Source organism: Dendropsophus ebraccatus, chromosome 1, assembly GCF_027789765.1.
Source record: "Dendropsophus ebraccatus isolate aDenEbr1 chromosome 1, aDenEbr1.pat, whole genome shotgun sequence".
In the NCBI taxonomy this organism is placed as follows: domain Eukaryota; kingdom Metazoa; phylum Chordata; class Amphibia; order Anura; family Hylidae; genus Dendropsophus; species Dendropsophus ebraccatus.
Window position 1 is genome coordinate 206253468 of NC_091454.1, and position 25798 is coordinate 206279265.

General features: G+C 38.8%; 1 protein-coding gene across 1 annotated transcript; it reads right to left on the minus strand.

The window, feature by feature from the left end:
* Positions 1-3665: 3665 nt before the first annotated feature.
* LOC138784197 (nodal homolog 3-A-like) lies at positions 3666-4856 on the minus strand. Its single transcript, XM_069959707.1, has 2 exons — positions 4616-4856; positions 3666-4324 (listed from the first exon to the last, which is right to left on the minus strand). The coding sequence occupies exons 1-2, from the start codon at positions 4854-4856 to the stop codon at positions 3666-3668; spliced, it is 900 nt and encodes a 299-aa protein (XP_069815808.1).
* Between the last annotated feature and the right edge of the window lie 20942 nt (positions 4857-25798).

Consider the following 25798-nt stretch of genomic DNA (forward strand, 5'->3'; position numbering starts at 1 on the left):
CTTTATAATTATCATGCTAATTACACTGGCAGGACCCTGACTGATGTTTACACAGGTGATTACTTTCAGTTTCTAGGTGTAATAGATGGATGGCATTTCTCTATGTATCTTTTTAGTCCATTTTTACACCTTCATTGCCTTGATCTCTCATGGACAGAGCCTAAATGTATAGCTTATAAGATTTAGTATAGGAATGACTGTCCACTCCAGCTGTCAACTAGACCAAGCCCCACATATATATATATATAGCTGTTTCTAGTTTAGCTAGTGGTGCAAGTCCTATTGCAAGAGTCTTGACAAGTTCAAAAATTGACTTAAATGGACTCCACCTATAGGTGGCACTAGAGAAATAGTTTTCTTCTTTCTAGAAATAGAGTATTTTGCATGCTTTTTCCCAGAAGACATTGTCCTGTAGACTCCTAGATCTTTCTGTATACAGTGTAGGCTTTTTTCTTTCTCCACCTCTAAAGTTATGGAAGGCTAAAATAAATAAAAATGAAAATGAGTCTTTGTCCAATACCTCTGCCTTATTTAGTCAAGTTATTTACCAGCCCTCCCCTCCATGTCTTTAAGGACCTTGCTGTGTACTCTGCGGCACCATTATATTGGAACAGAAAAGGGCTAAATCCAAAATGATCCCATAAAGCTGGAAGTGACAATTGTCCAAAATCTCTCAATGCTAAAGTATTAAGATTTTTCTTCAATGGAACCAGGGGGTCTAAGCTAAGCTAAAATTAATGCGAGGGTTAGCAAAGGGGACATTTTTATTGGCTAAGGTGGTATAGATGGAGAGTTTGCACAGATGAAGGATAGGCAGAAAATGGTGGGTCACTGGATGTAACTGCACTGTTATCACTTATACAGCCTGTAGTAGTAATAATAGACATCATAATCTGTCAGTATTATTTATGCATTTTTATGGGTGATTTATAAAGACTATCTTGTCTAAATTGATGCCAACATGTCCCACTCTAGATCTATTGAGAGATGCACGCACCTCAATAAATTCTGAGAATAAGCAACTGCTGTGCAGCAGCCTTGGAAATCTGTGCCAGATTTTTTGATTTATGATTTATGCCCCCTCTTCATCCTGCCATGCCCCCAGACAAATAGGGTTTAGAGTTTTAGAGTTTTGGTGACCCCCAAGTAGTATGTAGGTAGAACCCACATTATTAGGCAAGCAGATTCTTCGTATCAGATAGGGAGGTAAACACCCTACGTGCTTGCAGACAGAATATTTTTACAACAGTTGGCATGGTTATAAAAATTGGCATGCAATGTTGGAATGGTTGTACCGTTCACAACTAATGGCTATGAAAGCAGAGAAACATGAATGACCAGTGGAGGAGATTTCCATCAGTCATTGATATCCACTAAGGTAACTTGTATTTGTACCTAAAACAATTAATAGATTGACGTGTGCAGCACATTTTATTGACCTCCCCCCTCTATGATGCATCATGTAGTGTCAAAATAAAATTGCCATAAGGTAACTAAATAACACTGCCAGGCATTGCCTAGAATCTAAATATCACCAAGAAGTTAGGGAATGTAGCTGCATCCTAAGCAGCAACTAATCCATAGGATGGGACACCAACCATGGAATCTTGAGTGCTATCAATCAGAAGACATGGTGTCCCCTTAAATAGTAACTAGGGATGAGCGAATTTATAGTACAAACAAAGCAAATTACTTTACTAGCTCAGCAATCTGCTGCTTGAGGCTAGGTTCACACTACATAAGTTTCCGGCCATAGCGCGCTCCGTGAATAAGCGGCCGGAGATTTACGTAGTTTGCGTACAATGGAAAGTATACGATGTACGGCTGTACAGTTCACACTACGTAAGAACTTACGCCCGGATCGTATGCGGCGCCGTAAAAAATGAACCAGACCATTGTTTTGGGACGGAAATGCTGTAACTTACGCCCGTAGCGTAACATGCGGTCCTGTACGGAGTGGTGATTTCTTATTTTTTACACTTTGATTTGCCGATCCAAAAGGTTCTGTGGGGTGTCCGGGGCTAGCCGAAGATATTCAAGTAAAATACCACTGTCAGATCGCTACGTACGCCGCTCGGGAAGCGTATGTAGCTTACGGGCGTAAGTTCGCGGACCGTACGTAGCCAGCCGCAACTTGCGTAAATCCCGTCCGAAGTTTTATACGTATATGTCCGGCTGTGAAAAATATGCGGCCGGACATATACGTAGTGTGAACATAGCCTTAAATTCCAAGCTTCTCCGTGCTGCGCCACCCCCTCTTCTCCCTGTACTGGATCCAGCTTTTCCAGGCACCCGGGGCGGAGCGGTACAGACTTCAAAGGCAGACGTCTGATAAGCAGATTGCCAAGCTAACAAAGCGATTTCCTTTGTTTTAACTGTAAATTCACTCATCTCTATTAGTAACCTCGTTTCCCATGAAGATGGCTGCATTTTGGAGACACAAAAGCAACAAAAGTGAAAGTCAACTAGGAAATCCAAATAGTGGGGGAAAGAAAATATTACTTTACTGAAAGAGTAGTAGATGCTTGGAATGAACTACCAGCAGATGTGGTTGGTAAATCTACAATAACTGAATGTAAACCTGCCTGGGATAAACATTTATCTATCCTAAGATAATAAGAAAGAAAATACTTAAAGGGCAGACTAGATGGATCAGGTGGTCTTTTTCTGCCGACAATCTTCTATGTTTTTATAGATTTTCAAATTTATTTATTGATGGTTTACAAGATGCTCCAAAACAAGAGAAATAATCAGATTACAAAAAGACTCAAAAACTATTTCTACAATTTCCCATTTTGTTTATTAAATACATTCCATTTCAAAAAATGTATTCAAATCTTTCAATTTTGAACATGACAACCCATCCATTGGTATTTCTATTTTTATATTTACTATATAAATAAAATATATCTCTACAATATGCTATAAATAATAAAAACATTAAAGTCCAGTCTTGTCATCTCATGTCTTCATGGATCATTTCCATTGCATACGATGTACATCCCATTTTATGTTCTGTGATTCCTCCTAATGATTCAGTCTGAAAGAATAATAATACAATTAAGTACAAATATAGTGACATCTGGCATATAAATGACATATTAAAAGAGATTATCAATAGCTCTCTCCCTCTCTGTTTAATTGGTGTTAAAATGTCACTATTTAGGCTGCATGAGCACACTATGGGGGAGATTTATCAAACCAGTGTAAAGTAGAATTGTCTTAGTTGCCCCTAGAAACCAATCAGATTCCACCTTTCATTTTTTAAAGAATCTGTAAGGAATGAAAGATGGAATCTGATTGGTTGCTAGGGGCAACTGAGCCAATTCTACTTTACACCAGTCTCACAAATCTCCCCCATTATGTTTTTTTTCCTGCCGTGTGGTGCTGTTTTTTTGCACAGTCATCATTTTAAGCCTGATTGACAGACGTTATTTCAAAACAATGGCCGTTATTCCACAAATAATAGCCATTGTTTTAAAAAATGTTTGATATTTGGGGTCCAAATGATGATTGTCCAAAAAACAGGTATCAAACATCCAAAAAAAAGACTGGTAGTCATGTCCCATATTTTATGAAGTAGACGACAATAAAATAAATTTTAAGGATATGCAGTTTAAATTATTTTTACCTTTAGTTGTGTTTTATAGTCTTTGTAGTTTCCTTTAGTTGAGCAGGAAGGGTCTCTTCTTACTAGGGTGCAGTCTGTAATTTGGTAACACATACTTGGAGTCCCCGATTCTGTCCACTTGTCTATGTGAAGGTCCTTTCTCTTCCTCTGTAATGGGGTAGATGTTCCTTGGAGTATCTTGCTCTACGTCACTTCTGGTTCTCTCATGTCTCCGAAGTGCCGCCATCTTCATAGTGTTCACCGCCAACTTTTTGAAGAAGCTGGAAGTTTCAGGTTGAGAAAATGTCTTATGCTTAATGAAGAACACAATGATGGCTTGATCTATGCTGATTTCCTGGAGGGAAACATCTCGCTTCTTGATCTTTCTTGAGTGCTTGTGATCGGACATATTTACTGATCTCACATCTCCATGGTTGGTCAGTTTCTCTCCCCCTAGAAGACTTTGCTGTATCATCTCAGTTACATTGAATGTCGCCCAGGAAGACTTCAAATTGTTGGGAAAACTTGTCTTCACGGATCCTAAGAAGAGTTTGTTGCCACCACGGTTGGCATGGTAGATGTCCACTGTAACATTGCCCAATTTTGTAAAAGGTGGAAGATGAACCTGAAGCTTAACCATTCTTAGCTCATCATTTCTGGGGACTGTGGAAAGGTCAAAAGTCACTGACCACCAATTATCCTCCACAATGAAATCTGGAAAGGAAATTGAGATGTTAGTAATATCTACTATTCTGTTTTACTGTAAAAAATAAAAGTTACCCTCTCTACCCATTATTACTACACATCAAAAATATTTGTTAATAAATCAGTTACCAACTTTTTCTATATTATACACCAAATAGATTATAATATTAACAAAAAATATATAATAAGTGACTATAATATTACTTAGATCAAGAGATAAAGTCATATAACATGAAATATTATAGAATATATTATACAAATAACCATAAGAAACCTGACTATAGTAAATCCTGTACTCACCCTTTGCAGAAAGACTCTGGACAGTATCCGACTCCTCCAGGATCTGTTTTTCAGGCTTGTTATCCTCATTATTTCCCATAAGAGTATGATAGAGATTCATCATGTATAAAGGGATCTTAGCTCCATGAGGATGGCTGCCAGCTCTTGGATGAGCTCTTGGTGGATGGAAAGGTCTCGCTGATATCAAGGAGATGAGCATCAAATAGGAGAAGATCTTCATAACCATCTCAGAAGAAGACATCTTTCCCCCAATGTCTTGGTCAGGTAGCTGTGATTCCTGTAGTAGCTCAGGAAGACTGAAGTGATATCTGCAGTAACCCCTGACTTTATATATGAATCCAGAATGGACTGTATGGGATCCTCACACTTCTGACTCTTTGAAGAGTTAAATCCACACATCAATAGATACATGAGCGGAAATCAATCATCTTTATGATTATCATGCTAATTACACTGGTAGGACCCTGATTGATGTTTGTTTATACAACAGATTACTTTCGGTTTCTGTAAAAAATGGATGATATTTCTGTATGTATCTGTATACTCTCCTCCCCATTGCCTTGATCTGTTATGGACAGAATCTCAATATGAAGCTCATAAAATTTAATGTTAATATAAAGTACTCTAGTTACCATCCAGACCACGCCCCACCACTTACTATCATCATCAACAATTTCCATTGGGTTTCATAAAGTGTTCAATTTGGACAATGTCATTACCTGTATGTAAATATATGTTTTTCTATTCTAGCTAAAAGCTCAAAATATGTTACATGGATCTTGATATGTTCAGACTTTAACTTCCATGAAAGCCACCTATGGGTTGCACTAAAAAGACAGTTGTCTTCTTTCTCTCAACTATTCTTTCTATCAACTATTATCCCAGGAAGCATTGTCTTATAAATAAATCCTATTTCATGGATTATATTGAATAATTCCTCTTTGTGGGTATAGTATTGGCTTTTTTCCTTTCCCCTCACTTGTACAGATGCTGTGTCTAAAATTAAGGGAGGCAAATACAGTGGTACCTTGTATTGAGAGCATTTTGCAAGAAAAGCTCACCGTTTTTCAAAATAGTGACTTGGTTTAAGAGCATTGCTTTGGTTTAAGAGCTCCCTGTATTAGGTGGGAGGGCGAGTGGGGGAGGAGCATGGTCTGCATAGTGGGGTCTACAGCACTGTACTCAGTACCCAGGAAGTCTTCCTCTCCTTCCAAATCATAGCAGATCCACTTCAGGCTGGGGCTTACATCAGGGGACAGGACTGTGGGGGTAATCTCTCCATAGCTGTAACCCCTCTCTCCCCGGACAGAGAGCGCTGCATGTATGTGCCCACATATACCCTGTTCATTCCTTCCTGCTCCCTGCAGTCTCTGTCAGTCATTGTGTTTCCCATCCTCTCCATTACTGTACAATAACTTATAGTAGAACATATTCAACTGTTCCTAAATGTTTGTTTTTTTTGTCTTACATGTTATTCAGAATAATAAATCTGCATTTCAATGATTTCTTATGGGAAAATTTGCTTTGGATTACAAGCAAGCTTATGGAACGATTATTGCTCGTAATCCAAGGCACCACTGTACACATAGAACTGATATATGGAATTTTGAGTTAAAAACTATCAAGACATACGGAGCTCCCTTTGGTAGTAACCATCTCTCCCAAAGCTGACACTGTTCAGGCTCATTTAAACTAGCACTTGTATAGGCTTTTCTGATGTGATCTATTGGTGGTTTACAGAATACTTATAAACAAGAGAAATATTCAGAGTATAATAAAAAAAAAAAAAAAAAAAAACAACCTGTACAATTTTCCATTGTGTTCATTTAATTTAGAATGCAGTATAAATCCATACATCATATTCCAAGTATCTAAATCTATTATATGTCAGCATGTGAAACCATACATTAGTTTTTCTTTTTTTTTACATTCTACTTATAAATACAATTCTATCTCTACAATATACTATAAATAATAATTAAAAAAATTCTAATAAATAAAGTTCAATCTTGTCATCTCATGTCTTCATGGTGCCTTGATTTTTTTTATTTTTTTTTAAATAATGTAGATTCCATTCTACGTAATTCTTCCAGTAGATCAACTGCAACAAAAAATAATAAGATTAAATACAAATATAGTCACATCTGGGGTACAAGTGAAAAACTATTAAAAGTAGAGGTGGGTATCAATAGCTCGGTGCCTGTTTTGTCTCAATTTATAGTGTACACTGAATTTGTGTAAAAATTTGCAACTTTTTTCACCATTGAATAGTTTTGAACAATAAACAAGGTCAACAATCAACCCTGATTGATGTTTGTTTATACAATCGATTAGTTTCGGTTTCTGTAATAGATGGATGATATTTCTGTATGTATCTGTACACTCTCCTCCCCATTGCCTTGATCTATTATGGACAGAATCTCAATGTGGAGCTAATAAAATGTTATATTGGTATTTAGTACTCCAGTTGGCATCTAGACCAAGCCCCAACAACAACCAAGCCACAACTATCATCTATCTATTGGTTTCATATCTAAGACATATGGCGCTCCTTTTAGTAGTTATCATTTCTCCCAAAGCTAATACTGATCAGACTCATTTTAACTAACACTTTATAGTTTTTTTATTTTTAACATTATTTGTGGGTTTCAGAAATTCGTAAATAAAAATTCTTAAATAAGAAAAATAATCAGATTATAATAATAAAATAAACTCTATTACAAAAACAACTTCTAAAATTTTCCATTGTGTTTATTTAGTCTAAATCCATAAATCATATTCCAAATATTTACATCAATCATATCTCAGCATGTGAAACCATCCATTAGTATTTCTATTTTTATATTTTTCATAAATAAATAAAAAAACTCTCTCTACAATATTCTCTAAATAATATTAAAAAATAAAGCCGAATATTGTTTTCTAAAGTCTTCATGGTGCCTTGATTTTTTGTTAGGGTCCTATTAGACGAAGACATTTTTGATGATTACCAAAAAAAAACGATAAAGCTTCGCAAACGAGATTGGTTATCGTTAACCTGAAATTGTTCACCATATTACACAGGAGAATGGTCGTAAGTTACGATCGTTACAACGACTATTTACTGCATCTGATCCCAGCAAAAGAAGAAATGATTCAGAATTAAAGCAAACGATTAACAAATATTTTAGGGTCAGATCTAAATGAACAATCAACGACACACAAACAATTTTTCAATCGTTGTCTGCAGTTACGTGGAACAATAATCGTTTATATTCGAACAATATAACGATTGTCAGCACAATAATCGACCCGTGTAATAGGGCCCTTAGACACGATGTAGATTGTATGTGATTCCTCCAGTAGATTAACTGCAACAAAAAAATAATATGATTAAGTACAAATATAGTCACATCTGGTGTACAAGGTCTCGCTGATATCAAGGATTTTAAATAAAAAACACATTTTCAATTGGTGCCTGAAAGTTAGAAATGTATTGATACGAGTATCTGTAAATTAATTCTATTTAAAATATCAAACCTTCCATTACTTTAAAATATATATAATTTACAAATCTGTATAACTTTCTGCCCCTGTCTGATATATAAATATTTTTCTCCTGTGGACCCCTGTAATACATCTGTAGGCCATGTTCACACAACGTATGTTGCAACAATGGCCGTGCAAAAACGGCCGTGATTTATACAAACCATACGTTGTCCGTGAATTAATGGAATCCCGACCTGAGGGTATACACATAGTATACACCAGAAGTGAAGATAATCCGGCCGTTAGATGATTTTCAGTAACACCCGCTGTCTGTGATTCGGCCAGGTCACAGAACGGCTGGTGTTTTACAAAGTGTGAACATGGCCGGACAGCTACAGACTGTTTAAGTGGTAACACCTATATTCTGTGTCTCACGGGTAACAGATTTTGTGAATTAAATTGCTTACTTTTTTCTCTCTATTCTGCACTTTTATACAAACTCCTCGCCTATAGGGTCTCTGATAGTAATAATGTTCAGATATTAGGAAGAGCCCGGCACTCACCAAGTAGATTATGCTTCTTTATTGTAGTGTAGCAAACATATGGTACAAGGACGCGTTTCGGCCAAGCATGGCCTTCATCAGCTTAGGGGTGTACACCCCTAAGCTGATGAAGGACATGCTTGGCCGAAACGCGTCCTTGTACCATATGTTTGCTACACTACAATAAAGAAGCATAATCTACTTGGTGAGTGCCGGGCTCTTCCTAATATCTGAACATTTTTCTCACCTCGAGCACCACCGCCACGGAAGTGCCGTCTTCTACATATTTCTTCTGATAGTAATAATGACCCCTGCATTACAGGAGACAGGATAATAATTGTACAGAAATTTAAAGTGTATGGCTATGTTCACACTACGTAAGTTCTGCAGAATTTCTGCAGTACTCTTGTAGTGCTGCAGGCTGAGGGAATCCCGGCCGGAGTGTATACACATAGGGGGACATTTATTAAGTCCGACTTTTTCTGCGCCGGACTTAAAAATGTCACCGCAGCTCCGGCACTACGGAGATTTATGTAGAGGCGCACTGCCTTAACATAAATCCCGTGTGCGCCAGTGAGCACGGCAGGAAACCTACACCAGCTGAGATACAGCTTGATACATGTCCCCCATAGTATACAATCCGGGCTGGAATCCCTAGCAGCAGCGTAGAAAACTGACATGTCAGTTTTCTGCGCCCGCTATTCAGTGAATAGTGGCCACAGAAAACCCTGTCAGTGCACACTGTGGAGCGAGCGGCTCCGGCCGTACGCTCTATTGTGTGCAGTAGGGCCATATGATGCGGGCGAGCACGGATGCGCCCACATCAGAACTCGGCAGCGCTTGAGATCATTCAGGAGGTACTGCAGGATGATCTTTTCCGAGACCGGCCGTTCCGTGACCCGGCCGGGTCACGGAATGGCCAGTCTCATACTACGTGTGACCATAGCCTAATATTGGAATGGTCTGAGCATCCACAACTAATGGCTGTGAAAATGGAGAAACATGAATGACCAATGGAGAACAATTGGAATTAACTATTACTACCATACATAGAACGGTTATGAGTAATAACTGTACAATAGGTCATATGGTCAATAATACTCATTTTTAATCTTTGGGCCAAGCAATATGTAAATAGGTTGTCCTCTGCGGAACCTTCTGTTGATTCCCTGTCCTATATAGTTTACCATGTAGTGGCCAAATAAAAGTGCCATTAAGTAACCAAATACCACTGCCATACATTGCATGGAATCTTGATAACAACAATAATCTAGGGAAGTGACTTTCCATAGATAAAGGGTCCATTTACACATAAAGATTATCTGACAGATTATCTGTCAAAGATTTAAAGCCAAAGCCAGAATCAGACTATAAACAGAGAACAGGTCATAAAGGAAAGCTTGAGATTTCTTCTCTTTTCAAACCATTCCTGGCTTTGGCTTCAAATCTTTGCCAGATACTTTGTCAGATAATCTTTCTGTGTAAATGGACCCTAAGACGCCTGTGATGGAATCTTTAAGGGGAACTCCCCAGAAAAATGTTTTCTTTCAGATTAAATGGTATCAGAAAGTGATATAGATTTGTAATTTACTTCTATTTAAAAATCTCAAGCCTTCCAGTACTTATCAGCTGCGGTATGTCTTGCAGGAAGTAGTGAAGTCTATCCAGTCTGACACAGTGCTCTCTGCTGCCACCTCTGTCCATGTCAGGAACTGTCCAGAGCAGAATCAAATGACCATGCTTTTGGACAGTTTCTGCCTGAGACAGACGTGGCAGCAGAAAGCACTCAGACTGTGTGAAAGTGGCAAAAAGAACACTTTCTGCAGGGCATACAGAAGCTGATAAATATTATAAGGCTTGAAATCTGTGTAACTTTCTGACACCAGTTGATTTGAAAGAAAAAAACCTCCGGAGTGCCACTTTAAGTTCAACATATGAGTAGATATGACACCCCCTTCAGTAGCACACCCTCCCTCCTAAAGGCAATCCTGATCAGGCACAAAACATTTTACCTAGCACAAAATAAATAATCCAATTATACAAAAAACAACTTGTCTAATTTTTCAATGTGTTTATTAAAAATGAAGAATGTTTGATAAATCCATACATGACATTTCAAGAAAGTATCCAAATCTATAAAGTTTTTTTTATTTTTTATTTAACACATAAATAAAATAAATTGTTTGTACAATATGCTATAAATAATTAAAACATTAAAAAAAAAATCCACTTTTGTCCTCTCATCTCTTCATGGGGCCTTGATCTGTTTTTAGACACAAAATAGATCCCATTCTATGTGATTCTTTCAGTAGATTAACTAAAAAAAAGAAAAAAGAAAAGATGATTATTGATTAAATAAAAATATAGTCGCATCTGATGCACAAATGATACAATCTTTTCTTTTGTGAGAAATAGTCACAATTCGTAGTGAATATCGTATTTGCAAAAAGAATTTCCGACTTTCACATCATCAATAGTTTTGAAAAATGCAAAGAAACAAGGTCTCTGATTTACTGACGTTATTCTTTAATTCTAAAGCCAGAAAACAGCAAAATATTTAGTGGTCAGATTAGGTGTAAATTTTATGTTCTGACTTTAGAACAGACTAAAATGTAAGATAAAGAGATAAGAGATAGAGAGATAATTGAGGTTTTGTAAAGACAACCTCAATAAAATATGTTCTAAGTTTATGTATTTAAAATTATTTTTACCTTTAGTTGTGTCTTTGTAGTTGTAGTTTTTGTAGTTTCCTTTAGTTGAGCAGGACGGGTCCCTTCCCACTAGAGTGCAGTCTATATTTTGGTAACACATCCTTGGAGTCCACCATTTTGTCCATATGTGAAGGTCTGTGCTCTTCCTCTGTAATGGGGTAGACGTTCCTTGGAGTATCTAGCTGGTATTCACTTCTGGTTCTCTCGTGTCTCCGGAGTGCAGCCATCTTCATAGTGTTCACCGCCAACTTTTTGAAGAAGCTGGAGGCTTCAGGTTGAGAAAATGGCTTATGCTTAATGAAGAACACAATGATGGCTTGATCTGTGCTGATTTCATGGAGGGAAACATCTCGCTTCTTGATCTTTCTTGAGTGCTTGTGATCAGACATGTCCACCGATTTCACATCTCGATGGTTAGTTGGTTTCTCTCCCCCTAGAAGACTTTGCTGTATCATCTCAGTTACAATGAATGTCGCCCAGGAAGACTTCAAATTGTTGGGTATACTTGTCTTCACGGATCCTAAGAAGAGTTTGTTGTCACCACTGTTGGCATGGTAGATGTCCACTGTAACATTGCCCGATTTTGTAAAAGGTGGAAGATAAACCTGAAGCTTAACCATTCGTAGCTCATCATTTCTGGGGACTGTGGAAAGGTCAAAGGTCACTGACCACCGATTATCCTCCACAATGAAATCTGTAAAGGAAATTGAGACGTTAGTAACATCTACTATTCTGTTTTACTGTAAAAAAAATTAAATAAAAGTTACTCTCTCTACTAGAGATGAGCGAACCTCAAGCATGCTCGAGTCCATCTGAACCCAAACGTTCAGCATTTGATTAGCGGTGGCTGCTGAACTTGGATAAAGCCCTAAGGCTATGTGGAAAACATAGATATAGTCATTGGCTGTATCCATAATTTCCAGAAAACCTTAGAGCTTTATCCAAGTTCAGCAGCCACCGCTAATCAAATGCCGAGCGATCAGTTTCGGATGGACTGGAACCCGAACCCGATTCGCTCATCTCTACTCTCTACCCATTATTACTAAATATCAAAATATTTGTTAATAACTACATCTATAACTGGTGACCGTATCATTACTTATATACACATAATTAAATCAAGTAAAAAAAAAAATGAAAATACAAGACTGTAGTAAATATTTTACTCACCCTTTGCAGGAAGACTCTGGACAGTATCCGACTCCTCCAGGATCTGTTTTTCCGGCTTGTTATCCTCCTTATTATTTCCCATAAGAGTATGATAGAGATTCATCATGTATAAAGGGATCTTAGCTCCATGAGGATGGCTGCCAGCTCTTGGATGAGACCTTGGTGGATGGAAAGGTCTCGCTGATATCAAGGAGATGAGCATCAAATATGAGAAGATCTTCATAACAATCTCAGAAGAAGACATCTTTCCCCCAATGTCTTGGTCAGGTAGCTGTGATTCCTGTAGTAGCTCAGGAAGACTTAAGTGATATCTGCAGTAACCCCTGACTTTATATATGGATCCAGAATGGACTGTATGAGATCCTCACACTTCTGACTCTTTGAAGAGTTGAATCCACACATCAATAGATACATGAGCCGAGATCAATCATCTTCATGATTATCATGCTAATTACCCTGGTAGGACCCTGATTGATGTTTGTTTATACAATCGATTAGTTTCGGTTTCTGTAATAGATGGATGATATTTCTGTATGTATCTGTACACTCTCCTCCCCATTGCCTTGATCTATTATGGACAGAATCTCAATGTGGAGCTAATAAAATGTTATATTGGTATTTAGTACTCCAGTTGGCATCTAGACCAAGCCCCAACAACAACCAAGCCACAACTATCATCTATCTATTGGTTTCATATCTAAGACATACGACGCTCCCTTTAGTAGTTATCATTTCCCCCAAATCTAATACTGATCAGACTCATTTTAACTAGCACTTTTTATACTTTTTTCTAACATTATTTGTGGGTTACAGAATACTCATAAATAAGAGAAATAATCAGATTATAATAAAATAAAAAAAACTCTTCTATAACAAAAACAACTTCTACAATTTTCCATTGCGTTTATTTAGTTTAGAATGTTGTATAAATCCATACATCATATTTCAAGTATTCACATCAGTCATATCTCAGCATGTGAAATTATCTATTAGTATTTCTATTTTTATATTTTTCAACTAAATAAAAACCTTTCTCTACAATATTCTCTAAATAATAATAAAAAATAAAACCTAATATTCTTTTCTCAAGTCTTCAAGGTGCCTTGATTTTTTGTTAGGGTCCTATTAGACAAAGAAATTTTTGACGATTAGCAAAAAAACGATAAAGTATTGCAAATGAGATTGTTTATCGTTAACCTGAAATTGTTCACCATATTACACAGAACGATGGTCGTTAGTGATGATCGTTACAACGACTGTTTACTGTATCAGATCCCAGCAAAAGAAGAAATTATTCGGAATTAAAGCGAACGATTAACAATGATTTTAGGGTCAGATCTAAATTAACAATCAACGACTAGTGATAAGCGAATAGTGCAATATTAGAATATTCGATATTCGTACAAATACAAATATCTGGAAAAAAAAAAACGGAAGCTGGGAGATTTGAACGCTTATCGAATATTTTTCGAATATTCGGCGAACTATTCGATAATATTCGATAGATCAAATACCTTACTATTCGATTGAATATCTTTTCGATCGAACAGTATTCGCTCATCACTATCAACGACAGAAAAACAATTTTTCGATCGTTGCCTGCAATTACGCGAAACAATTATCGTTGAAATTCTAACTATATAACGGTTGTCAGCACAATAATCGACCTGTGTAATAGGGCCCTTAGACACAATATAGATCCCATTGTAAGTGATTCCTCCATTAGATTAACTGCAACAAAAAAATAATATGATTAAGCACAAATATAGTCACATCTGGTGTACATGTTAAAAAATATTTAAGGGGGGGGGGGGTATAAATATAGTCTGTGCTTTTTTATGTAAAATAGTCCTAATTCATAGTGTACACTGGATTTATATAAACATTTGCAAAGTTTCTCGGCATTCTTTAGTTGTAAAAAGATGGGAACAGAAGCGGACAAGGTCACCAATTTATTAATACAGTTTTAATTTCAAAGTCATAAAATGGCACAAATTGTAGCGGTCAGATTAGGCGTAACTTTAAATTTCTTACTTTGCAATAGACTAAAATTCACTCAGATGAAATTTAAATAGATATGAGATAAATAGACAATAAAAAGATACATAAAGAGTATAGTAAATCCTGTACTTACCCTTTGCAGTAAGACTCTGGACAGTATCCAAATCCTCCAGGATCTGTTTTTCCAGCTTGTTATCCTCATTATTTTTTCCCAAAAGAGTATGATAGAGATGCATCATGTATAATGGGATCTGTGACCCACCGTTTTGTGATCCGGCCGGGTCACAGAACGGCTGGTGTTTTACAAAGTGTAAACATGGCCTGACAGCTACAGACTGTTTAAGTGGTAACACCTATATTCTATGTCTCACGGGTAACAAATTTTGTGAATTAAATCGCTTACTCTTTTCTCTCTATTCTGCACTTTTATACAAACTCCTCGTCTATAGGGTCTCTGATGGTAATAATGACCCCTGCATTACAAGAGACAGAATAATAACTGTACAGAAATTTGCAGTGTAAGGCTATGTTCACACTACGTAAGTTCCGCAGAATTTCTGCAGTACTCTTGTAGTGCTGGAGGCTGAGGGAGTACCGGCCGGAGTGTATACACATAGGGGGACATTTATTAAGTCCAACGTTTTCTGCGCCGGACTTAAAAATGTCCCCGCAGCTCTGGCACTACGGAGATTTATGTAGAGGCGCACTGCCTCTACATAAATCCCGTGGGCGCCGGTGAGCACGGCAGGAAGCCTACGCCAGCCAAGAGCTGGAGTAGGTTTCCTGCAAAACTTAAGATGAATCGAGCGCACTCTGAGTCCGTGCCCCCCGTTCCACCCCCTCTACACCTCCTCCCCGCCCCTCTGGCGTACCCGGCGGAAAATGCCGATTAGCGAATATTTTATTTGCAAAATGGCCATCACCGGGACCCCTAGCGGCGGCGTAGAAAACTGACATGTCCGTTTTCTGTGCCTGCTATTCAGTGAATAGCAGCCACAGAAAACCCTGTCAGTGCACACTGTGGAACGAGCGGCTCCGGCTGTACGCTCTATTGTGTTCTGTGGGGAGTTCTGATGCGCCCACATCAGAACTCAGCGGCGCTAAAGATAATCCAGCCGGTACTGCAGTACCGGCCAGGATGATCTTTTCTGAGACCGGCCATTCCGTCAACCGGCCGGGTCACGGAATGGCCAGTCTCATACAACGTGAGACCGTAGGCTAATATTGGAATGGTCTGAGCATCCACAACTAATGGCTGTGAAAATGGAGAAACATGAATGACCATGTGACGCAATGGAGAACAATTGGAATTAACTATTACTACCATACATGGAATGGTTATGAGTAATAACTATACAACAGGTTATATAGTCAATGATACTCATTTTTAATTTTTGGGCCAAGCAATAAGTAAATAGGTTGTCCTCTGCGGAACCTTCAGTTGACTCCCTGTCCTATATAGTATACCAGGTAGTGGCCAAATAAAAGTGCCATTAAAGGTAACCTGTCACCTGTAGATATGACACCCCCTTCAGTAGTACACCCTCCCTCCTAAAGGCAATCCTGATCAGGCACAAAACATTTTACCTAGCACAAAATAAATAATCAAATTATACAAAAAACAACTTGTCTAATTTTTCAATGTGTTTATTAAAAATGAAGAATGTTTGATAAATCCATACATGACATTTCAAGAAAGTATCCAAATCTATAAAGTTTTTTTTATTTTTTATTTAACATAAATAAAATAAATTGTTTGTACAATATGCTATAAATAATTAACATAAAAAAAAATCCACTTTTTTCTTCTCATCTCTTCATGGGGCCTTGATCTTTTTTTAGACACAAAATAGATCCCATTCTATGTGATTCTTTCAGTAGATTAGCTTTGCAAAAAAAAAGAAAAAAGAAAAGATGATTATTGATTAAGTAAAAATATAGTCGCATCTGGTGCACAAATGATACAATGTTTTCTTTTGTGAGAAATAGTCCCAATTTGTAGTGAACATCGTATTTGCAAAAAGAAATTCCAACCTTTGACATCATCGATAGTTTTGAAAAATGCAAAGAAACAAGGTCTCTGATTTACTGAGATTATTTTTTAATTCTAAAGCCAGAAAACAGCAAAATATTTAGCATTCAGATTAGGTGTAAATTTTATTTTCTGACTTTAGAACAGACTAAAATGTAAGATAAAGAGATAGATAGATAATTGAGGTTTTGTAAAGACGACCTCAATAAAATATGTTCTAAGTTTATGTATTTAAAATAATTTTTACCTGTAGTTGTGTCTTCTAGTTTTTGTAGTTTCCTTTAGTTGAGCAAGACGGGTCCCTTCCCACTAGAATGCAGTCTATATTTTGGTAACACATCCTTGGAGTCCACCATTCTGTCCATATGTGAAGGTCTGTGCTCTTCCTCTGTATTGGGGTAGACGTTCCTTGAAGTATCTAGCTGGTATTCACTTCTGGTTCTCTCGTGTCTCCGGAGTGCAGCCATCTTCATAGTGTTCACCGCCAACTTTTTGAAGAAGCTGGAGGCTTCAGGTTGAGAAAATGTCTTATGCTTAATGAAGAACACAATGATGGCTTGATCTGTGCTGATTTCATGGAGGGAAACATCTCGCTTCTTGATCTTTCTTGAGTGCTTGTGATCAGACATGTCCACCGACTTCACATCTCCATGGTTAGTTGGTTTCTCTCCCCCTAGAAGACTTTGCTGTATCATCTCAGTTACAATGAATGTCGCCCAGGAAGACTTCAGATTGTTGGGTATACTTGTCTTCATGGATCCTAAGAAGAGTTTGTTGGCATCACTGTTGGCATGGTAGATGTCCACTGTAACATTGCCCGATTTTGTAAAAGGTGGAAGATGAACCTGAAGCTTAACCATTCTTAGCTCATCATTTCTGGGAACTGTGGAAAGGTCAAAAGTCACTGACAACTGATTATCCTCCACAATGAAATCTGTAAAGGAAATTGAGAAGTTAGTAATATCTACAATTTAGTTTTACTGTAAAAAAAAATAAAAGTTACCCTCTCTACTAGAGATGAGCGAACCTCGAGCATGCTCGAGTCCATCCGAACCCAGAAAGTTTGGCATTTGATTAGCTGGGGCTGCTGAACTTGGATAAAGCCCTACGGGTATGTGGAAAATATGGATATAGTCATTGGCTGTATCCATGTTTTCCAGACAACCTTCGAGCTTTATCCAAGTTCAGCAGCCGCCACTAATCAAATGCCGATCGTTCGGGTTCGGATGGACTCGAACCCAAACCCGTTTCGGTCATCTCTACTCTCTACCCATTATTACTACACATCGAAATATTTGTTAATAAATCATTTACCAATTTATCATATATTTTACCTTAAAATAGGTGACACTTTCTACTATTACTACATCAACATAAATCTCAAATATAAAAGTAATAAATAACTATAAATATATCATAAATAACTACATCTATAACTGGCGACCGTATCATTACTTATATTCATATAATTAAATCATATAAGACAAACTGAAAATACAGGACTATAGTAAATCTTCTACTCACCTTTTGCAGTAAGACTCTGGACAGTATCCGACTCCTCCAGGATCTGTTTTTCCAGCTTGTTATCCTCCTTATTATTTCCCATAAGAGTATGATAGAGATTCATCATGTATAAAGGGATCTTAGCTCCATGAGGATGGCTGCCAGTTCTTGGATGAGCTCTTGGTGGATGGAAAGGTCTCGCTGATATCAAGGAGATGAGCATCAAATAGGAGAAGATCTTCATAACCATCTCAGAAGAAGACATCTTCCCCCCAATGTCTTGGTCAGGTAGCTGTGATTCCTGTAGTAGCTCAGGAAGACTGAAGTGATATCTGCAGTAACCCCTGACTTTATATATGGATCCAGAATGGACTGTATGGGATCCTCACACTTCTGACTCTTTGAAGAGTTGAATCCACACATCAATAGATACATGAGCGGAGATCAATCATCTTTATGATTATCATGCTAATTACACTGGTAGGAACCTGATTGATTGATGAATTTTTGTTTCTACAACTGATTAGTTTCGGTTTCAGGATGTAATACATGGATGGTATTTCTCTGTGTATCTGTAGACTTTCTTCTATTCACTGCCTATATCTATAATGGACAGATGACAATATGATACTTACAAATTTTTGTACCGAAATATCCACTCTGGTTTTTAACCATGCCACGTCCACCAATTTTTATTGGGCTTTAGAGAACATCCCTTTTTGACAGACAATGACATCCCCTGTATGTAGATGGCCGTTTCTGGTTCGGCTGAGAGCTAATTCATGTTTCAGTTGCCTTGACAGATTAAGACCAGAGATGAGCGAACCTGGAGCATGCTCGTGGCGATCCGAACCCGAACTTTCGGCATTTGATTAGCGGTGGCTGCTGAAGTTGGATAAAGCCCTAAGGCTATGTGGAAATCATGGATATAGTCATTGGCTGTATCCATGTTTTCCAGACAATCTTAGAGCTTTATCCAAGTTCAGCAGCCCCTGCTTATCAAATGCCGAACGTTGGGGTTCGGATCGACTCGAACCCGAACCCGGTTTGCTCATCTCTAATTAAGGCGTTAAAAGGATATTTCCTTCTCAGCTTGTTATCCCCTATTAATATCAAGCTGATTGTTGGGGGGTCTGACTGCTGAGAGCACTATGATCTTATAAACCGGGACATAATTGCAGCTGAAAAGAGTGGAGTACCCACCCTGCCTGTGAGGCCATGCATAATATTATTATATATACTATCACTGAAGAAACAGAGAAACAATAACTGGCGCACCCAGTAACAAAAATCAATATCAATTTTATTATTGTACATATATCAAAAACATCAAATGGACATACAATTAAAAACACTTAAGAAACCCAATACTGGAGGACATGCAGAAGTTATACATATGTCCCCCCACCGTAGTCCCAAATACATATAAATAAACAGAGCCCTGTAAATCACATCATATAATATAATATAACATAATAAAGACCATCAAAACTGAACTGAATCTAACCAAAAAAGTGCAAGTGCCTACATCAATAAAAACATAAATAAATACTGAATTCATGAGCGGACATATAAAGCCTGGGCATAAATAACCCTCAAAATCACAATGTGCCATACAACAAGGAATTGCAAGAAAAATCCCTTTTCATCAAATCCAAACAATGGTCAATTCAAGATGACATAACACATGTATATATCACCCAGGGCTCTGATATGGGATTCTGAAAAGTGATTTTTTTGCAATTCAGTGTTGTATGGCACATTGTGATTTTGAGGGTTATTTATGCACAGGCTTTATATGTCCGCTCATGAATTCAATATTTATTTATGTATTTATTGATGTAGGCACTTGCACTTTTTTGGTTAGATTCAGTTCAGTTTTGATGGTCTATATTATGTTATATTATATTATATGATGTGATTTACAGGGCTCTGTTTATTTATATGTATTTGAAACTATGGTGGGGAGACATATATATATAACTTTTGCATATCCTCCAATGTTGGTTTACCCGTATTGGGTTTTTTTATGCTCCGTTTACACGGAACGATTATTGTGCGAATTTGCACAATACCGATCGAATTTGAACGATAATCGTACGTGTAAACGCAGCGAACGATCAAAGGACGAGCGAGAAATCGTTCATTTTGATCTTTGAACATGTTCCCAAATCGTCGTTGGTCGTTCGCAAAAAATTCGCAGATCATTCCGTGTAAACAGTCTTTCACCGATTTAACCTATGTGGGAGATCGCAAAACGATTTTTCCGTACGATATATCGTTCTGTCTAAACGCTAAACCATGGGTCTCCAAACTGCGGCCCTCCAGCTGTTGCAAAACCACAACTCCCATCATGCCTGGACAGCTAAAGCTTTGGATTTGGCTGTCAAAGCATTATGGGAAATGTAGCTTTGCAACAGCTGAAGGGCCGCAGTTTGGAGATTGTTATAAAAAATCGTTACTTCAAAATCGTTAATCGTACGATCAAGCGAATTATTGCTCCGTGTAAAAGAAGCATAAGTGTTTTAAATTGTATGTCCATTTGATGTTTTTGATATATGTTCAATAATAAAATTGATATTGATTATTGTTACTCTAAATATATGTGTGGGTACGCCAGTTACTGTTTCTCTGTTTCTTCTCCCACCTATTTTTGTATAGCATACAATTATTTTCTATGACTAGCCAAACATTACTTACTTTATTTAATCAATTATTTAAAAACGAGGAAAGAAAACTCTCAATGAACCATGGGAATAGCAGCCGCCAATGCGTTTTGGATGACATGGTTTCTTCATAGCTCAATAGAATGAATCTGCATGGAGATGCTGTATTGCTGATGCAAAAGTCACAATATCTTATGGAAAAATCGCAGGCACAAATGTTAACAATTGGCAATATATAAATTTGTTATATAGTATGGAAGAGATTTATCAAACATGGTGTAAATTAGAAATGGCTCAGTTGCCCCTAGCAACCAATCAGATTTCAGATTCCTTTCATTTTCCAAAGGGTCTGTGAGGAAAGAAATGTGGAATCTGGTTGCTAGGGGCAACTAAGATAGTTTTACTTTATACCAGTTTTATAAATCTCCCCCTATGTATGTATACAGATATACACTCACGGGCCACTTTATAAGGTACACCATGCTAGTAACGGGTTGGACCCCCTTTTGCCTTCAGAACTGCCTCAATTCTTCGTGGCATAGATACAACAAGGTGCTGGAAGCATTCCTCAGAGATTTTGGTCCATATTGACATGATGGCATCACACAGTTGCCGCAGATTTGTCGGCTGCACATCCATGATGCGAATCTCCCGTTTCACCACATCCCAAAGATGCTCTATTGGATTGAGATCTGGTGACTTCGGAGGCCATTTGAGTACAGTGAACTCATTGTCATGTTCAAGAAACCAGTCTGAGATGATTCCAGCTTTATGACATGGCGCATTATCCTGCTGAAAGTAGCCATCAGATGTTGGGTACATTGTGGTCATAAAGGGATGGACATGGTCAGCAACAATACTCAGGTAGGCTGTGGCGTTGCAATGATGCTCAATTGGTACCAAGGGGCCCAAAGAGTGCCAAGAAAATATTCCCCACACCATGACACCACCACCACCAGCCTGGACCGTTGATACAAGGCAGGATGGATCCATGCTTTCATGTTGTTGACGCCAAATTTTGAACCTACCATCCGAATGTCGCAGCAGAAATCGAGACTCATCAGGCCAGGCAACGTTTTTCCAATCTTCTACTGTCCAATTTCGATGAGCTTGTGCAAATTGTAGCCTCAGTTTCCTTTTCTTAGCTGAAAGGAGTGGCACCCGGTGTGGTCTTCTGCTGCTGTAGCCCATCTGCCTCAAAGTTCGACGTACTGTGCGTTCAGAGATGCTCTTCTGCCTACCTTGGTTGTAACGGTTGGCTATTTGAGTCACTGTTGTCTTTCTATTAGCTCGAACCAGTCTGCCCATTCTCCTCTGACCTCTGGCATCAACAAGGCATTTCCGCCCACAGAACTGCCGCTCACTGGATGTTTTTTCTTTTTCGGACCATTCTCTGTAAACCCTAGAGATGGTTGTGCGTGAAAATCCCAGTAGATCAGCAGTTTCTGAAATACTCAGACCAGCCCTTCTGGCACCAACAACCATGCCACGTTCAAAGGCCCTCAAATCACCTTTCTTCCCCATACTGATGCTCGGTTTGAACTGCAGGAGATTGTCTTGACCATGTCTACATGCCTAAATGCACTGAGTTGCCGCCATGTGATTGGCTGATTAGAAATTAAGTGGTAACGTGCAGTTGGATAAGTGTACCTAATAAAGTGTCCGGTGAGTGTAGATAAGATGCATCTATATCCCCACAATTGAGGCGAATGAGCTAATTTTTTACATGCTTGTCATCATTGCCACTATAAGAGTTTATAAGAGTAAACACGGCGTAATACCGCGGAGGAGCTCTCCGCCTCGGAATCCCGTCGTGCTCAGTGTGCTGCTTTAAGCGAATGGGAGAGTGCACGCTCGTCTACTTCCTCTCCTCTCCGCTCAAAGAACTAACATGTTAGTTCTTTGAGCGGAGTGCGGCATTAGCAGACAAGCGCGCGCCCTCTCATTCACTCAAAGCAGCACACTGAGCGCGGCGGGATTCCGAGGCGGAGAGCTCCTCAGTAAGAACTGGCCCTTAGTGTTACTTAAAGTGAAGACGTGCTAAGAAGATCTCATTGGAACAGATGTACCTGGCGCATCAAAAACATTAAAGACACTCTAAGGCTAGGTTCACTCTATGTAAAAATGACGTCCGTCTTTCATATAAACGTCCATCACTGCGAGGATAACATTTGTTATTTTTTAAATAACAGATGATAATTGCACAATGGCTGCTGTTGTTTTAAAAGATGGCCGTCATTTTTACATAATGTGAAGCTAGCCTAAGGCTAATACAGATAGATATAGTTCATTGATATAGAATCAAGGCTCTATAACATGGTTATTAGCTTAGTAAAAGGGCAAAGAGTCAGCTGACCATATCTGATCATATGCAGGTACATAAATCCCTAGGATTCCTGAAAGGGAGGCACGGGCTGGGCAGAAACGGTTAGCAGGCCATATTTTGCCTGGGTCTGATTTAGGAGGAAGTTTAAAAAGGGGTTTTATTTAGCCAAAATTGTCTATTTTATGCCCTTTGTGGCCAAGTAGAATACCGCTGCTGCCTCCAGTGCCAACTAAAAGTGTCTGTCTAGGCCCTTTAGGGTCAACCAGTCTGCTGACAGCCGTAACCTTGTGTCCTGTGTCCATTGTTGCCACTTAACCCCTTCCCATCAGCAATCTGTATATATACGTTCCTACTGCACATACCCCATGCAGTAGGAATGTACACTCACCGGCCACTTTATTAGGTACACCTGTCCAACTGCACGTTACCACTTAATTTCTAATCAGCCAATCACATGGCGGCAACTCAGTGCATTTAGGCATGTAGACATGGTCAAGACAATCTCCTGCAGTTCAAACCAAGCATCAGTATGGGGAAGAAAGGTGATTTGAGGGCCTTTGAACGTGGCATGGTTGTTGGTGCCAGAAGGGCTGGTCTGAGTATTTCAGAAACTGCTGATCTTCTGGGATTTTCACGCACAACCATCTCTAGGGTTTACAGAGAATGGTCCGAAAAAGAAAAAACATCCAGTGAGCGGCAGTTCTGTGGGCGGAAATGCCTTGTTGATGCCAGAGGTCAGAGGAGAATGGGCAGACTGGTTCGAGCTGATAGAAAGGCAACAGTGACTCAAATAGCCAACCGTTACAACCAAGGTAGGCAGAAGAGCATCTCTGAACGCACAGTACGTCGAACTTTGAGGCAGATGGGCTACAGCAGCAGAAGACCACACCGGGTGCCACTCCTTTCAGCTAAGAAAAGGAAACTGAGGCTACAGTTTGCACAAGCTCATCGAAATTGGACAGTAGAAGATTGGAAAAACGTTGCCTGGTCTGATGAGTCTCGATTTCTGCTGCGACATTCGGATGGTAGGGTCAGAATTTGGCGTCAACAACATGAAAACATGGATCCATCCTGCCTTGTATCAACGGTTCAGGCTGGTGGTGGTGGTGTCATGGTGTGGGGAATATTTTCTTGGCACTCTTTGGGCCCCTTGGTACCAATTGAGCATTGTTGCAACGCCACAGCCTACCTGAGTATTGTTGCTGACCATGTCCATCCCTTTATGACCACAATGTACCCAACATCTGATGGCTACTTTCAGCAGGATAATGCGCCATGTCATAAAGCTAGAATCATCTCAGACTGGTTTCTTGAACATGACAATGAGTTCACTGTACTCAAATGGCCTTCACAGTCACCAGATCTCAATCCAATAGAGCATCTTTGGGATGTGGTGGAACGGGAGATTCGCATCATGGATGTGCAGCCGACAAATCTGCGGCAACTGTGTGATGCCATCATGTCAATATGGACCAAAATCTCTGAGGAAGCTTCCAGCACCTTGTTGTATCTATGTCACGAAGAATTGAGGCAGTTCTGAAGGCAAAAGGGGGTCCAACCCGTTACTAGCATGGTGTACCTAATAAAGTGGCCGGTGAGTGTATATATACGTTCCTGCACTGACGGGGCTGTAGATGTGTGCTGGACCACTGCAGTGAGAGCGGTCCCGCACACATCAGTGTGTCCGGGTTGGAGGTAATGAGAGGCAGCTGCAATCTCTCAGTGGTGTCTCATTAACCCCTTAAACGCCTCGACCTATAGCGATCATGGCATTTAAGGTACTCAGTGACAGAACAAGCTTCTGTTACTAAGTGATCAGGACCCCCGCAGCATGGCTTGTGCCGACAGGCAGGGGTAAGTCACTTACCTCCGTCCTGTCGAATCAGCGATCCATGTATAGAGTCTGCTTTCAGGCAGGCTCTATACATAGATCACCGATAACACTGATTTATGCTATGCTATGGCATAGCATAGATCAGTACATGCAATCTAATGATTGTATGTTTTACAGTGATAAAGAGTATTAAAAAAGAAAAAAAAATGTATTAAAAAAAGCTTTTAAAAGTATTACAAACCCCTTATACCCCCTCCCAATAAAAGTTTAAAATACCCCCTTGCCCATTTTAAAAATAAAAATCTTAAAAAATAAATAAACAAACATATTACATATCGTAGCTTGCGCAATTGTCCGATCTATTAAAATATAACATTATTGTTCCTGCACAGTGAACAACGTAAACGGAAAAAAAACCCACCAGGATTGCTGAATTTAATATAATAAATTATATATCAGAAAACAAAATTATTAAAAAGTGATCAAATTGTTTCTGTTACACCAATATGATAATTAATAAAAACATCATGGCCCAAAAAATGACACCCCAAGCCCTGTAGGTGGAAAAAAAAAAGCGCTATGGAACATTGCATTAATTTGACCCGGACTTTTGTGCATCAAAGGGCTCTGCCATGAATGGGTTAAATTCCCCGACACCTCACAAGACAGATTAGGGATGCAGAGATATTTGTTCCACTGTAACTGTTCTGAAGCAATCACCGATATTCTTTTTCTCCCTTTTCTTTCCCACGTTGTCCCTAGCTAAGCTGTGGCCGCCCCCCTGCAGCTGACATCCTGCACACTGTCATATTCCATTATTCTCACTGTTACAGCGAAGGCTTTGGCACTCCAATATACTGTTTAATAGTCCCACTATTGGAGTTGCTATAGTTAAGCTAATTTTAAAATTTTTAACTTTGGTTCGATTTG

What these genes read in the sequence shown, in the direction of transcription:
- LOC138784197 (XM_069959707.1), bottom strand. Translation starts at nt 4,856, where the DNA reads ATGTCTTCTTCTGAGATGGTTATGAAGATCTTCTCCTATTTGATGCTC. An exon ending in CCAGAGTCTTTCTGCAAAGG is followed by an intron (nt 4,325 to 4,615) that starts GTGAGTACAGGA and finishes TTTCCTTTCCAG; the next exon opens with ATTTCATTGTGGAGGATAAT.